This window comes from Arthrobotrys flagrans (genome assembly GCF_004000055.1).
Source record: "Arthrobotrys flagrans strain CBS H-5679 chromosome Unknown unitig_9, whole genome shotgun sequence".
NCBI classification, from domain to species: Eukaryota; Fungi; Ascomycota; class Orbiliomycetes; order Orbiliales; family Orbiliaceae; genus Arthrobotrys; species Arthrobotrys flagrans.
Genome location: NW_027137551.1, coordinates 1306904 through 1323399, shown reverse-complemented (window position 1 = coordinate 1323399; position 16496 = coordinate 1306904). Strand labels below are relative to the sequence as shown.

Sequence of the window (16496 nt, the reverse complement as noted above, 5' to 3'; positions counted from 1 at the left end):
CCGCGCCGTTGAAGGTCCGGGCATGAGACAAATTCGCACATGGTCAGCTACACACTGCTTTCTCGAGAGTACAAACTAGGCAGGATTTGCGATGCTTCGTTATTCGGCCTGATTAGGATAGCAATGATTTTGGCTCTTTTATTTAATCTTATGAACTTACGAACGCTATTTATCGCGATTTATTATTACAATAAATGGTTATATAGAGTGGCCCATCGTTGCAGTGAATAGGCCTGGTTAGTTTTAGGCTATTACGCGTTTATATGCCGGCAAACCCGCTTGTACATTTATGCACATCTATTTCCTTGGCGGGCTCAATATTTACTGTAAAGGGAAGGATTTTGTCATAAATAATTGTGTTCGCCTCTCGCTATAGCGCTGCTCGAATGAAAGAACTATCACCAGCGCTATTCTAACTTGCAACTATAGATAGTAGTATTCTACCGAATCTCAACCGAGTCTTACATTAGATCTTTCATAATTTTCTCTATCCAGCGAATAGAGTAATTCTAATAATATTAATAATACTATCCTCTTTTCGCGTGAGCGATGCGAGCGGATGAGGAAGGCCTGCTCATGATATGTATGTATATCAGCCAGGGAGCCCTGGGAAATTTCCGTCAGAGTATGTGTCACCTATACCCTTTCTCAGAATGTCTTTCATTTCAATTCCATTTGGTTTCTCGTGATGGAAACTTCTAGAAGCGTGCGTGGCGAGATCCTTATTAATCGTTGCTTCCAACAAAATTCTACTTGTAGAATAAAAATGAAGATATCTATGACGTCATTAATATTACTGATAACAGAATTCGCCATATTATTGTAAATCAACTTGAAATGAAACAGCTTTGCTGACAGAGATGACGTACGAAGGAACATTCTAGAATTTTTTGAGATGCTATATAAGGAGATGAGCTTCTCCTGGGTGTGTGTGGATGGGCCTCATCGGTGCAACCAAGGACAGCGGCGTCCCACCGTCCTCATATCTCGAGCCACTCGGCCCGTACCGACGAGAAACTTGGCGACCTCGGAGAAACTTGACGATTTCGAGGTGCCCGTTCCCTGCAGCCCAGGACAGCGGCGTCCGACCTACCTTATCTTTCGAGTCGACATCCGCTCGGCCCGTGTCGACGAGAAACTTGACGATTTCGAGGTGCCCGTTCCCTGCAGCCCAGAACAGCGGCGTCCGACCTACCTTATCTTTCGAGTCGACATCCGCTCGGCCCGTGTCGACGAGAAACTTGACGATTTCGAGGTGCCCGTTCCCTGCAGCCCAGGACAGCGGCGTCCGACCGTAGTCGTTTCTCGAGTCGACGTCCGCTCGGCCCGTGTCGACGAGAAACTTGACGATTTCGAGGTGCCCGTTCCCTGCAGCCCAGGACAGCGGCGTCCGACCTACCTTATCTTTCGAGTCGACATCCGCTCGGCCCGTGTCGACGAGAAACTTGACGATTTCGAGGTGCCCGTTCCCTGCAGCCCAGAACAGCGGCGTCTGACCGTAGTCGCCTCTCGAGTCGACGTCCGCTCGGCCCGTGTCGACGAGAAACTTGACGATTTCGAGGTGCCCGTTCCCTGCAGCCCGGGACAGCGGCGTCTGACCGTAGTCGCCTCTCGAGTCGACGTCCGCTCGGCCCGTGTCGACGAGAAACTTGACGATTTCGAGGTGCCCGTTCTCTGCAGCCCAGAACAGCGGCGTCTGACCGTAGTCGCCTCTCGAGTCGACGTCCGCTCGGCCCGTGTCGACGAGAAACTTGACGATTTCGAGGTGCCCGTTCTCTGCAGCCCGGGACAGCGGCGTCTGACCGTAGTCGTTTCTCGAGTCGACGTCCGCTCGGCCCGTGTCGACAAGAAACTTGACGATTTCGAGGTGCCCGTTCCCTGCAGCCCAGAACAGCGGCGCCCGACCGTAGTCGCCTCTCGAGTCGACGTCCGCTCGGCCCGTGTCGACAAGAAACTTGACGATTTCGAGGTGCCCGTTCCCTGCAGCCCAGAACAGCGGCGCCCGACCGTAGTCGCCTCTCGAGTCGACATCCGCTCGGTCCGTGTCGACAAGAAGAAACTTGACGATTTCGAGGTGCCCGTTCCCTGCAGCCCAGGACAGCGGCGTCTGACCGCTCTCGCCTCTCGAGTCGACATCCGCTCGGCCCGTGTCGACAAGAAACTTGACGATTTCGAGGTGCCCGTTCCCTGCAGCCCGGGACAGCGGCGTCTGACCGCTCTCGCCTCTCGAGTCGACATCCGCTCGGCCCGTGTCGACGAGAAACTTGACGATTTCGAGGTGCCCGTTCCCTGCAGCCCGGGACAGCGGCGTCTGACCGTAGACATCGTCTTTCGAATCGACATCCGCTCGGCCCGTGTCGACAAGAAACTTGACGATTTCGAGGTGCCCGTTCCCTGCAGCCCAGGACAGCGGCGTCTGACCGCAGACATCGTCTTTCGAGTCGACATCCGCTCGGCCCGTGTCGACGAGAAACTTGACGATTTCGAGGTGCCCGTTCCCTGCAGCCCAGGACAGCGGCGTCTGACCGTAGACATCGTCTTTCGAATCGACATCCGCTCGGCCCGTGTCGACAAGAAACTTGACGATTTCGAGGTGCCCGTTCCCTGCAGCCCGGGACAGCGGCGTCCGACCGTAGTCGCCGTCTTTCGAGTCGACGTCCGCTCGGCCCGTGCCGACAAGAAACTTGACGATTTCGAGGTGCCCGTTCCCTGCAGCCCAGGACAGCGGCGTCCGACCGTAGACATCGTCTTTCGAGTCGACGTCCGCTCGGCCCGTGCCGACGAGGAGCTTGACGATTTCGAGGTGAGTACCGAAATATGCAGCAACGTGTAGGCCAGAGAAAGTTTCTAAAAATTTCTCACGATTCGACGCACCCCAGTATCGGGACCCAAGCAATCGGGACAAAAAGGCAATACTGCAACGCAGTTTTAACTGCGGTTGGAGTAGATAGGACACCGAAAGATCTATTGATTGTTTTGATAGACTCATTTCCTTGCGTATATGATGTCCCCACTGACAAGCTGCATAGTCGAGGAAAGGAAATTTCTCCAACATCTTAAATTCCGTATCCACAGAAGGAGAGGCCGCGATGTTGTCAAAGCAAAGGTATGTCAAGCATGTTTTGGCGATACGGTCGTGTCCGTCTTTAAACAAACCTTCGCGTCGTGAATGCAGATACTCCTGGAGCGAAAAATGAACAAGACGAACAGTGGAAGTCTCCTCATCTACGATAACAAGGCCAAGACAACCATCTAGCCAAGATTGTCGAGACGGGAAACGGTCGGTATCAAGATTCTTATCCCCTAGTTTGACAGCGAGAGCATTAAAAAGCTCGTTGACATGCAATGGCCTTTCTGCCAGATATGTCCACATCAAGATATCCGTTGCTAAAGCAGAAGAGCTCCGGGATTGTCGTTTGATTCTTTCTATAGTATTTCCAAAGGCTTCGTAAAGTTCTGTGGGCAGCTTGTCGAGGGCTAAGCGCCGATTTGCTTTTGTTCGTTCCTCAAGGACCATTTGGATCTGCAAAGCCGGTAGAAGAAACCTTAACGTTCCTCGGGTCAGCAACGTAAACACTAAGACCGGAAAGATTAACTATTTGTAGCCAACATTTTTTGAGACGCTGCTCCAATCCTTCCAAGAATCTCCTGTTGTAATTTTTCGTCCATGAGGTATTTATCACGGGCCCAGTCCTCATCAATCTTCGTTGCGACAAACTTTTTGATGTCGCTTTTGTTGGCCTCGATGGTAATTTTGAGAGCTCCTACAAAGTACTGATCAACGATGGCCGGTATATGAGGTCGACCAGTGACGAAGAGCTGAATCGAAGGTAGTAACTTTCGAAGGGATTCAAGGAAACCTTCTTTATGTTGACACTCATCGATGGCATCTACGCAAATGTAGACCCGGTTAAAGCGTTGGCAAGCGTGGAGTAGCATTGCCTCCACATCACCTTGTTCAAGTGGTTTGTGTTTCTTCTCATAAAGTTGGATAACCTCTTTTGGAAGAGATGGCAGAGTTGATAGCAATTGCCCCAATAAACTGCCCATCATGTTTATCGGAGTCTGCAGCGCTTGATCACGGTAATCACAATAAACGCATGCAAGGCCAAATTTCAGTTCTGAGTCCGCAGGCGGCTCCTTGAGGTAATCAATAACATGTGAGCTATGTTTCCCAATGTCTGTTGATTTAGTACTATATCAATCCGAAGTTGAATGGGGAGAAAGGTTTGGAGTGAACGAGCATACGCAATAACTGTTTTTCCGGCGCCTGGGATGCCAGAACAGCAAAGAACACGATTCGTATTTGTACCGCTGTGCCAGTCCTGGAAATTGGGCTCTTCAAAGAGCCACTGCCCAGTGCCCGGAACTCTTGTAGATCGCACGTCTTGGTGCCGTTTCAACGGCTCTAAAGGCGACAGCCACCGCAAGATTTCGACACGCTGCTGGTCTAATCAATCTTTAGTGGGCTTTCAAATAGCTTATCAGGATAGGTAACACATACCTTGTTGCATAAGCTCGATACGCTCCGTAACTGCTCGCAATTCGTTAGCACAGTTTCTCCAGCATGATGTTTGTATATGGTACAAGGCACGTTAGGGGAGGAGAGACGAAGATGTAGTAATGGTATTCGCTCAAAATTTAATACCTAATCTTGGTCGACAGCGGAATAAAAGGGAGAGCCTACTCACCTTTTTGCATTTGATGCACGGTATCACGTACTAGTTAAGGACTCAAGGTTAGCATGAGCTAATCGAAACAATCTTCCAACTTCGAATCAACTTACAGTCTTCAATAACTTCAGCTATTGCTTTCGTGTTTTCAACTTCTTTCGGCTGAACAACTCTCAAGAGGTCTTTTGCATAGGCAGCAGCAACAAGCGAAGCATAAGGTTGCCACAAGTCGCTCTTGTGATCATCAGAGTAATCGCAAATACCTCGGATCACAAGGCAAGGAAAATTATTCATCAACCCAGCGGCTTCCATTTCAAAGCAAACCACATTCTCCTTATCTCGCAGTTCGTCACGTTGTTGAGCTGATTTCATCACCTTGTTCCCTGAAGCAATGAGCCCGTAATGAACGGCAGGATAATCTGTCTCTCTGTCAATTCTCTTCTCTCTCTGATTTGGGTCGCACGCTGAACAGTCCCTTTTATTTTCGTAATGATGATAGTCGGCCTTGAATAGCTGGTCTTTATCCCGGCCCGGAAAGCGGTACGCCTTTAATTTCTTCGTCTTTTGCATACGCTCGAGGGCCTTTTGGAGGTATTGAACCATCTCGTCTTCTTCAAGGTCGTGTTCTGATTGCAGTGTTCCCACTGCGGTTAAGAGAACCTTTGGAGGTTTATTTAGATGCGATTTAATGGTGAACTGCTCACAAGACTCGAGTTTGCCCATATCATATTGCAAAACACCGGCTGGAAGAAGGCAAGGGGTGTCAGTGGTAGCATTAAGCCTCTGGTAATCTTAGTTGGTTCGCCGATGATCCTTACAATGAGAATCTTTAGGAAACCCGACAACAACGTCTCCAAGTCGAATATCTTCTTCTTGTGAATCTTCAGGGACCGGAGGCCCGGGTGCGCCTCCTCCAATTCCTACCATAAGTACAAAGCGTAGATTTTGGAACGTCCGTACCATATTGGTTGCCGTATTAGCTGCGGAGTTCGTTCCATATCCAGCTGGACGGGCGATTACGACGTTGTGCATGCCAACTCTTCCAAGGGTGTAGGTGTTATCATCGTTTTCCTTCGTCGGAAGCTGCTCATGCTGTTCGTCAAGCATGACTTTGGCTGCAATTTGCTCGGAGAGTATGGCAGTAAGCCATCCCACTGTGTACTCCTCATGGCGAAGTTGCCTGGGGAAAGAGACTAGGCGTTAGCAACAAGTGCAGAGAGGGGATTTAAATCAACCGGGAGAATAAATTTGCCAAGGTTCAATGAATGTTTCGAAAATAATACTTTTTCTTATCTTCACTCGATTTATCCATAGTTGGTAAAAATCAAGGCAGAGAAATACTTGGTCCGAGTGATGGAAAATCGATTGAATCCACAACCCCACTCGTACATTTATCTGGTGGGTTAAAATATTCAGCCTTTCGCCGTTGCAGCAAGCCACAACGCAGACAGCCATGGCAACCACTCAAAAGTGACGGTACAAAGTCCTAAACAGTGGCTGTACATGTTGCTGCAGCTGTGACGGATTATCCTATTTGAATATTCTGTAATATTATGGGTGAAGCCTCTTCAGATTGAAAGCAAAATGTGTTGTGCGACGGATGGGGTAGAATCATGTTATTCCCCTGTCGTTCTCAAAGCTATGGCAACGAATTTCATGAATTGGGACGTGAGTTGCAGACGATGCCGACACGACCACTCTGCCATCGGTTGAGAACAAAACACTTGTAGTCCCTTTCAATGTTTGCAGCAGATCACCAGTAGCCACATTCCAGATTTTGATTCCAGTATCGTCCATCAGCAGAAAACACAATGCCTCCAAGAATGTCTGTAAACTCTTCCAAGGCCCAGATCAAAACTCCGGTAACCGCGTTCCATATCCTAATCGTTCTATACTCTGACACTGACGCTAGCATTTACCATCAGCCGAAAATATAACCTTGGGAACCGCGCCCATTTGGTCATTCAACGTCCGCACCGAGGTTTTAATCGACACGTCCCAGATCCTGATCGTAGGATCACTTGACCCCGAGCCCAGCGTCTTGCCATCGGCAGAGATTGCGATACAGCCAATCCGGCCTCCCACTTGTCCTTCTCGCACCCACAGCAAAGCCCCTGTAGCCGCGTACCGCGTTCCAGACTCTTTTGACACCGACGCCAGTGTTCTGCCATCAGCAGAGAATGCAACGTCGCCAACTGAATTTGCATCTTCCAGCGTCTCTAGCAAAGCTCCAGTAGCCGGGCCCCAGATTTTAACCATGTGATCAGTCGAAAATGCGACACTGTTGACTAAACTCATATATCCTACCAACCTCCGCAGCAATTTCCAGTAACCGCATCCCAAATTCTGATCATGTGATCTGAGGATATCGATGCTAGCGTTTTATCATTAATCAGTGCAATATTCTTTATTTGAACTTGTACGTTAATGTTCGCAACAAACTGCCATTAGCTACGTCCCAAATTCTGATTTTTCCATCATCTACTGCTGATGCTAGCATTTTGCCGTCGGTAGAGAGTGCAACATCATCGACGGAGCTCGCGCGTTCCAAAGTCTGTAGCAAGGCCCCAGTAGCCGCGTCCCAGACCTTAACTGTGCAGCCATTTGACGCCGATGCTGGCATTTTGTCGTCGGCAGAGAATGTGACTCTATTAACTGATTGTGCATGTTCTAGCGTCTGTAGCAAAGTTCCAGTAGCCGTATCCCAAACTTTAACTGTGTAGTCGGACGGCCCTGACGCCAGCGTTTTACCGTCGGCGGAGAATGCGACTCCTTTAACCTGGCGCGTATGCTCCCCTGGCGTTTGTAACAAGGCATCCCACCGATCTTCGATGTGAGGCCGCAATTGGTTTGCCCCTGGAGCTACTACTTCTAAATTAAAAATAGACCTTGTAATGTACTGATGATATTTTGGCTTTGACTCACTAGTCGCTTTATGTCGTGAACTAAAGCTAATGTAGCTTCGTCCCCCGCAATCTAAATAGAGCTAGTAAGTATTTCGAATAAATACAATAAATAAAAAATTGACCTTGTGAAAGGTGTGTTTCCGGAGAAGTTCGTCCGCTGGGCCATTGTCATCCGCGCTTTGTTGCAAGCGATATACCCAATAGCAGCAAACATATTGAAGTTTTGGTACCAGATGCTGCTCAATAAGCTTCGCGTCCATGTCGACTCGTAGCATTCCTGGTGCTTTTAAGTTGCAAATATCCCTTCTTAGGCCTTCGGGACTTGACATGAGTTCGAAGCATTTCTTGTGGATAACCCTATGGGCTTCTCTTTCGTCTATCCAAAAGCCATCAAGGTCGTGATTGTCATAAAGCCGATCGGAGAGGAAATCTCGAAAGGATAGGTGAAACATCCGAACAGGAGCATGCGGATTAGCTTGCGTAGGCATGTCAACTACAGAGTGTAAAGACTTTAATCTGGCGTTCATCTTATTTTCTGAGATGGCCAAAAGCTTTGATGGCGAGGGGACCGAAAGTGGGTTTGCGAGATTTATAATCGTTCCGACTATTGGTCTAAATTTTGTTCCTAGAGTCTTGCGCGAGAAGGCGTTCTTGGCTAGTTGATGTAAAATCGGCAGGTAGGTCCTCTCCAGTAGTGATGCGTGCCAATCCGATTGATAACCCATGCATCACGATTTTGATCTGGTCCTGGGATCGCTGTCGGTTATAAATGGACAAGCTGTCGCAGCGAAAATAAATAGAGGTACGGCCATTTTTGCTAGTTTGCGAATAACCTCGTGTCCATACCACTGGGATGGCAGTGAATGGGACGTCCGTATTTTCGTAAATTCAACTTTCAGAAAGAGAGCGATATCCTCCTCAACCTTAGGAATTTCGTGTAAAATCGTGTCTCGGAGGACATCTCCTGATGATTTTTGGAAACTAAGGCGCAGTGGTAGTTCTGGCCTGCTCGTCAGGAAAACGCCCTCTCTACAACAGATTTTACCTCCTTGAGCGGGCCAAAAAGGAAATTACAAGTCGCCGATCGGCATCACGATCACATTCATCCAGTGCGTCAATTACCAGAACGGTCTTAATGGTTAAAGATGACGGGCCCGACTGTGAGAGGGTGTCTTGGTCCTGATGGTTGGGTCGCTAATAAACCCTTCTTCAACCTTCTTAACAAGTGTCGCGATATTGGTAAATTCCTTTTCGAGCTCTTCAATGTCATCTTTAGCGTCTTTAACGCCTGGATAGATTTTCTAGCAGGCGCTGATAGCTCGAATCACCGCAATGATACCAGCTGTCGTTGAGAGTGGGTAGAATTTGACAGTCCTCGTGAATTTAAAGGTAAGATCCCATTACATGATGAAATTAGGGAAGTATTTTATCCACACTTCGATGAACTCGGTGGTTTGCTATTCAGGTACCATCTAAAAAGTACTAATCGAGAAGAGCTAGTTGAGAAGTACTAGTGGCAAGGTACCAGCACTGTTGCGAGGTTCTAGCAATACAATATCGATAGCTTTGCTAAGAGCTGCATGCGCGATGCAAGACTTCACCTTGCAAGCCTTATTCTCTAGAATCCGATGTAGTTCCATACCGATGGAGGATCCTGCCCTTGAGAGAATACCTACAGTATGTAGAGAGAAAATATTTGGGATACGAAAGCACATGCTTGTTAAAGGCTAGTTTCGTCCCTCCAGATCACTTGCTTCCATTGGGAAAGGAACTCAGGAACGAGTAGTGTTGACTTCGTTGTATTTCCCCTTGATTAGCTAATACACCACAAACCGGAATTCCATTGTGTTGCCAAGGCCAACACAGAAAATGCAACATGTGTTCATCACCTGGGCAAAAGGTACGAGACCAGCGTGTGTTGTCGAGTTTACGAGCCGGCTTACCCGGCCCGACACAGCCGATGCGGCAGACCACAGAACAATGGACAATTCAATCTGCGATAAGCAACTGCATAAAAGCATTTTCAAGTCGTATACAACAGCCGTGCCCTCCACGCACTGATATACCACTTTGGAGAAAGGTTCGCACACTCTGACAACCAGTAACAGCCGGTGATAGCCAATGACGGTCAGTGATAGCCAATGACAGTCAGTGATAGCCAACGACAGTCAGTGATAGCCAATGACAGTCAACGAAAACCAATGGCGGCCGATGGCTGCTGCAGGTAGTGACAATGGATGACATTTGATTAGTAATGTTCAGGGACTGAGTATCTGCATGGATGTTCTGATTATCAGCAAGGGACCAGCACAAAGACACAGCGCTATCTTCGGGACAACATCCAGCTGTTCAGAACTGGGATAAAGTGAATTTATCGGATATCTAACTGGTGGCCTCTTTCGATATTCTCTTAGCCTGTACATATAGACCTTTATGCTCTTTATAATCTACCCTTTATTGAACACTCGTTGTATTGGTATTTTACACCGGCATCATATAGCCTTTCAATATGGCGCGCTTCTCAAATTGCATGCTGATGGCGTATAACCAGGCATTTATCCTATTTCCTTTCTTCTATTTCTTTAGCCTTACGAATTCTCAGAGTACAATATTGACCACATTAACCACAACGGAGGCGTGGATTGTGAAAGATGTTATATTTTCGACTGTAGTTAACCATCTCCCCTGATGTCCACTGCCAACCGCTGGCGCACCTGTTTCTGCATCTGGTCCTATAGTGGTGCAAATTTCCTTTAGAGCAAATGTCCCCGACGGAAGTAATTCCGACTCCGACGGTGGCGTCGTGACCTTCGTTCTGGACCGAAACGGCAATGATATCGATGTTGCTAGCAGCCTATTAGTTCTTTCTCTGAATACAAGTTCCGTTCTTCAGGGGTTTTCTAATACGCCTCAAGTACTATACTTTTCCTTGCCGACAAATCTTACCAGCCGCAAGCTGGGGAAGCGATTCAACGACCTTCTTCCTGTCTCTGTCTCAGATCAAGTCCCTTCGGATGCCATTTTTCAAGGCTGGTTTGGAGATATTGACGGCGAATTCTTCATCAGAGTACAAACAAGTGAAGGAGAGGTCATTCTCGGGTTTACCGTCTGCCCAACCGACGGAACAGCAGCTAGTGGACAAAAAGTTTACATGTATGATTTGTCGCTTGGGGTACCAGACACCAGCGATTGCATCAGGGCAGCTGTGAATACTCTTCCATATCTTTTGTGGGCTGCCAGTGCTGCAAGTCTGCCAACTGGAATTTCCGTCGGTGAGTTTTTGACGATTGGAGAACATATTTCATGATTTGGTAGGGATTTCTTACTGATAGTCCATATCATCATCTGGACTAGATCTCTATAATCCACAAGATTGAGCAACTACCCCTACCACTGGATCCCGGACTTCTCGCCGTACCAGTTCATCAGGTACTACTATACTAGCACCTCGGGAAGCAGTACGACCAGGAATACTATTACAAGCAGGACCACTTCCTCAAACACTGGGATGAGTATCGCGAGTACTTCTATAGTAGCACGGAGACTGATTCTGGCTCCTCAAGTTTCTTAATTGCCACAAATTCATCAACTACTGGTATTCGCAGTTACTACAACGGCATTTTAGACAGCTGGTGTCCTTGATGGTACCACTTCAGCTACTTCGACCACTGATGCTTCCGGTGCTACAATTACAGTGTCAGAGTACCGGCCATATCCTTCTTCGATCAAAATCATCTCTACAAGAGACGGAGAAATATCTTCTGCTATATATTACATCAGAGCTGTATTTGATCAATTTTGGATGATTAAGTCATAAGCTACTTACCAACAACCTTTGGGTCACTTATTTCAATCGAAACTCTGCTATAGGTCCTTAGCGATGAAGGCCATCTTTATTCTCCAATTTATGGATCCCGTTATGTTGCCGGCGAATGGCACGGTTTGGGAGGGAATATTACAAGGATGTGCATCGTTGGATCGAAAACAACATCGATCGACATCCCCACCTTTGGCGGTACGATTATTAGATCGAAACAGGCGTCCGAGATCTTAGACACTGATGGTTTTTTCTCATTTTACATCAGTGATTCTGGTTTGCTGTCCTTAAATACCACAGTCAACACAACGGCCGATTATGGTATCTGGGCTTGCGACGAGAGGGAGCATACTGGGGTATAACAGATGGGTCAGACCCTGCCTGCCAATGGGATGTGATTACCGCTCTGAATATGCAAGGTAACCCAACTGTCGTCGACCCTTCGGAAGATTATTACGGATTTATCACAGCCGATGCGTCTTATACGTATGACTTGGTGATGAACCAACAGTTACAAGGCACAATCTTCTGCCAAAGTCTGTAACAACTGCCACAACAGAATTGACGAATGGAGAAGCTTGTTGAGTTACTGTTGGCACCGGTCACCTTCGACCAACGTGTCGTGCGCTCAACGTCATCCAACGCTTGGAATATCACTCAATCTATTTCGTCAACGGTGATTAGTCCTTCTGCGCCTACTAAGACAGTAGTTGAATACTTAGCTCCCTCTGGACATCCAATGTATCGATTATTTTATACCACCGGAGCCACCACAAATCCTAAATACCTCGCTTTCAGTAGCGATTCCACCACTAGAAACCAACTATGCTATATGGCGACCAGCTAGCAATGATCTCATAACAAGAGGTTACAATGAATCGCATAGATATCTGGATCCAATCTACGCATACTTCGATTCCGTGACGAACAAAATACATTACAACGAAGCCCCATAGGGTCCGAGCAACTATTGTTGGACTTCTTTGCCGTGGACGAGGGCGCCGGGGTACAACCCCGATAACTAGCAAACACACCAGCCTGGGGTGCTGGCGACATGGCACTCTGGATGTGTGGTAAAGATTTGGGGACCGGAAGGTTCCCGAGTGGGCCGAACGCGGTATATATGGGTACCGACCAGAGTACTAAGCTTGACGTCCGATTATGAAGCAATAATTACTGCTTTCAGTACCAAAATGCACTGCGAGGACGGTATATGGTCAGAGGGAACCTAATGGAAGAGGGATGAAGATGATGCTTGGAGGAATGATGGTGGCGTCGCCTATCACGAATCTGTAGCTGCGCAAGAGTGATCGTCATGATTTCCTGAAGTATGTCTAGGAAATTGAAGGGACCGCTATTGAATCGCTCTCAAAAATATTCACGCCCTGAGATTTATAGATTAATGAATACTCGTAATTTTGGATTCTTACCAATATATACAACAGCATTTTGTATACAATCTTGCTATTAACTAGTTGTATTTTTCTTATCAAGATTTAACATATCAAAATTGGATTACGATATTCTATATATTCTGACGGCTGACTTCGAGGCTATTTTATATCCAGTTCGATACTACAAGTCTACATTATACCCAATCTCTCTCGAAAAAAAGGAGTTGCTGCTCATACGGTGCTTGTCCGAGACTACGGTATCCGTCGTATCTGTCAAATGATAAACAAAGGATTCGATCGGTAGATAAACCAACTTATATCCGCAATAGCAGGAAAACGTGGGTGTAACATCTTGATGTTACAGAGCGGCCTTCTATATTTACAAGTCGCAGATCTCCTGATCTTCGAGCTAAATGTATGTAGCTATCACTATACTAAAATTTAGCGGGACTTCCATCATGTATTAATCTATGATTGACCTGAGACATAGGTAGAACCAACTGCAAGGGACCTTTTCCAAGGCCAAGGTTAGCGACTGCTCAGGAAAACATTCATACCTAAATCCACAAACTCTATAGATCTACAGTCTATCGCTTTGATTTGCAGGACCACTATAGTACTGCTGTACCGGTTTATCGTAGGGTATTCTGGCAAGTGCATTTAGCTCAATCAAAGTCATATATTACCGGTCCGAATACTTCTCATTTGATAAAATTAAAACCAAACAGCAGGAATCTTTCTTTTATACCTTTGATTAAATACATATATTCACACCGCCTAACCAGCCTTACGGCCCACAAAGTAAAAAGTAAAAAAAAGTGCTAGCGCCGGCACACTTGCCCTTACGATTGAAAACGAGAACCAAAAATCCCTGAAAAAAGTCATTCATTTTCCTCTAAGAAAAAGTACTTTATATACCCTTCGCTGACTTGTTACCTAAACTGGCTATGAATTTTTTATTTATTTATTTCTTAACATCAACCATAGCTCTGTTCGCGCCACCAGGTGCAACACCGTCGGTGCCGAATCCCATGTAAGAGATATCGTCCCATGGATGGCGGTACAATCCTGTCCTCAGTCGCTTCTGATCCAAGTGATGTGCGATCAAACCGATGCTTCGGCCGAGAACGAAAAGGCCGTTCAAGACACCCATCTATAATATTCGAGTTAGTGCTACGGCCACACTAAAAAGACGTAGCATATAGGACGCATTCAACTCACCTTCAGGTAGTCCTCTGCCTCCTCGGCGCTGAAAGCACCGCAGTTCCTGAGCAGATCTACAAAGCAGACAGCAACACAACCGTCAACGTTCAAGATCAAGTTATCCTTCTTGGAGGTAGTAACGGTTTCGACGGCAATAGCGTAGTCAAGCATCTTGCAGCTTGGGAAATTGCGGCGAACGAACTCCTTGACGAGCTCAACACGTTGATCGGGGTTGTTTCGGGACTTGACTTTGTGACCGATACCAGGGACTGTAGGGAGGGCTCCGTTAGTAAAATTGAACCAAATAATGGATTGTGCGCGATTGAACTTACTCAGCTTGTTTTGCTTCCTCATTGTGTCGACGAACTCTCTTGGCGAGAGGCCTTTGTCAACGGCGTTTGTAAATTCCACAGCGGCACCATCGAGGGCACCACCAAATCTCTCACCAATGGTCAACAAACCGGCCACCAAACTCGAAATCAAGTCCTTGCCAGCACGGGTAGTGATAATGGTGTTCATGGCTCCGGACACAGCGGGACCGTGATCAGCAGTAAGCATGAGAACCATTTCCAAGAACTTGGAAGCGTAAGCTGGGAGACGTCTTCGGAACCACAGCAAACTCATGACACCACCAATACCAATATCCTCAGCAAAGACCTCAGAAATTGGCATACCAGCATAGAGAAGCTCTTGACCACGATCGTCGGAAATGGTGGAGATGAAAGCGGCAGGTTTTCGGATAAGACCGAGCTCCTGAGCCCAGCTGTAGTCCATTGGGATCTTTGGTGGGGCTGGCTCCTTCTCCGGAACAATGGTTCCATCGGCAACCAATTTCTGATAAACTTCACTGAGCAACTCTGGGAGCTTCTCGAAGGTCTCCGGGACGTAGAAACCAGCATTTTTCATGGCTTCATTCTTAGCCTTTGCCGTTTCCATCTTAGAGTTGGCAAGGGATCCAGCGTGACCGAATTGGACTTCGGTAGTGAATACATCTGCGCAGGTACCGATAGCCCAAGCGACGATTGGCTTGGTAATCTGACCTTCGGTGACAGCTTCAATGACGCGATATTCTTCTACACCACCAACTTCACCAAGTAGTAGAAGGATCTTGCATTCTGGGTCGGCTTGGTAACGGAGCATATGGTCGATGAAAGTGGTTCCGGGGTATCTGTCACCACCGATGGCAACACCCTCGTAGACACCGTTTGTGGTTTGCGAAACAATATTGTTGAGCTCGTTGGACATACCACCGGACTTGGAGACGTAGCCGACGGATCCCTTACGGTAGAGCTTCGATGCGACGATGTTGTCCATCATACCACCGGTGTTACCAATCTTGAAGCAACCGGGCTTGATACCACCGACTGTGGCCGGGCCGATGATTGTGACACCCTTCTTCTTGGCAATGTGTAAGATTTCTCGTGCTCTCTGTGACGTCTATTAGCATGGCTCCTCCATATTTAGAAGTTCTCGGTACATACTCTCTCAGGGACACCTTCTGCAATGATGGCAATGCATTTGATCTGTGGGTACTCCATCAATTCCAGAGTAGAAGAGTAGACACTTCTGCTGCTGGCGAAATTGACGACAGTATCAACTTCTGGGTGCTTGGCAATGGCCTTCTCGGTGGATTGGTAAACGGGCAGCAGGGTCTCGCTGGTTCCCCAGTACATCTTGGAGACGAACTGGCCACCGAATGGGTAGATGATGGCAGCTACGGAAGGAGTAGTTCGGTTGTTGATGTAGTCGAAGTCGAGCATACCTTGAACAGCCTATAGCAGAACATCAGTACTCGTCGTCCAGACTTCCAGTTTATCGCAAAATAGCAGTGTAGAGTATTTACCTTGGTCTGCATACCATAGACGAAAGCTCTCGTCTTAGGATGGAACAGAGTATGCTCTGCTGGTGGTGACCTCGGACGAGACGGGGCGGAGAAGCGGGCAATGTTGTCGTTGGCATTGAGCTGCTTGCCGCTGCCATTGGCGGCAGAGCTTGGAGCGAGAGTAGCCACAGATGGCATTTTGAGTCTATAGATAATATGGAGATGTATTCAAAGGGTCTGTAGTGGTAGCGGTTAGCTTTGAAGCCGGGATGGTAGTTTTCGTGAAGCAGAATTGAAGCAGGAACATCGGACAGAGGGAGACGGCAGACAGGAGTGAGTTTTGGTGTTGTGGAGACAGCACACAACAAAATTGCCCGCTCCCAACAACCACAGACAGATAGCTGCCTCTCGAGCGATGAAAAGCCAGTAACCACCTCCAATCGACAGCTACGAATGAAAAATTCAATTGGGCCGAAAGGGCTGAAAAAAGACCTCGAAGTCTTAAGATGGCCTGACGGTCCAGGCAGAATCGAATGTTACCGGCAGTCGAATCGGGAACGATATGTCTGCTGGAGTAGCCAAAATGCACGCAAACTCCAACTAAAGAAAGCTGGGAGCTGCCAAAGAGAACGAACTTACTCTGCTGGGAGCTGCCGTTGAACACAACCGGTGAAAGCAATG

The 16496-nt window shown here is 47.5% G+C and overlaps 4 protein-coding genes across 4 annotated transcripts; 1 reads left to right on the top strand and 3 right to left on the bottom strand.

Annotated features, from left to right (window-relative positions):
* Window positions 1–487: 487 nt before the first annotated feature.
* DFL_005756 (uncharacterized protein) lies at window positions 488–5780 on the bottom strand (the record flags this gene model as incomplete). The annotated part of the gene is made up of 9 exons (XM_067635063.1): window positions 488–570; window positions 643–749; window positions 1008–3545; window positions 3611–4165; window positions 4249–4450; window positions 4505–4534; window positions 4692–4721; window positions 4787–5416; window positions 5492–5780. The coding sequence occupies 9 exons, from the start codon at window positions 5778–5780 to the stop codon at window positions 488–490; spliced, it is 4464 nt and encodes a 1487-aa protein (XP_067489532.1).
* A 506-nt stretch (window positions 5781–6286) lies between these two features.
* On the top strand, window positions 6287–6936 carry DFL_005755 (uncharacterized protein; the record flags this gene model as incomplete). The annotated part of the gene is made up of 3 exons (XM_067635062.1): window positions 6287–6341; window positions 6404–6535; window positions 6599–6936. 3 exons carry the CDS (start codon window positions 6287–6289, stop codon window positions 6934–6936), a joined length of 525 nt encoding a protein of 174 aa, XP_067489531.1.
* Window positions 6937–7080: 144 nt separating this feature from the next.
* Window positions 7081–8106, bottom strand: DFL_005754 (uncharacterized protein; the record flags this gene model as incomplete). Its single annotated transcript, XM_067635061.1, has 3 exons — window positions 7081–7469; window positions 7562–7649; window positions 7702–8106. 3 exons carry the CDS (start codon window positions 8104–8106, stop codon window positions 7081–7083), a joined length of 882 nt encoding a protein of 293 aa, XP_067489530.1.
* A 5648-nt stretch (window positions 8107–13754) lies between these two features.
* Window positions 13755–16013, bottom strand: DFL_005753 (uncharacterized protein; the record flags this gene model as incomplete). The annotated part of the gene is made up of 5 exons (XM_067635060.1): window positions 13755–13943; window positions 14012–14262; window positions 14326–15421; window positions 15475–15765; window positions 15837–16013. 5 exons carry the CDS (start codon window positions 16011–16013, stop codon window positions 13755–13757), a joined length of 2004 nt encoding a protein of 667 aa, XP_067489529.1.
* Window positions 16014–16496: the final 483 nt, after the last annotated feature.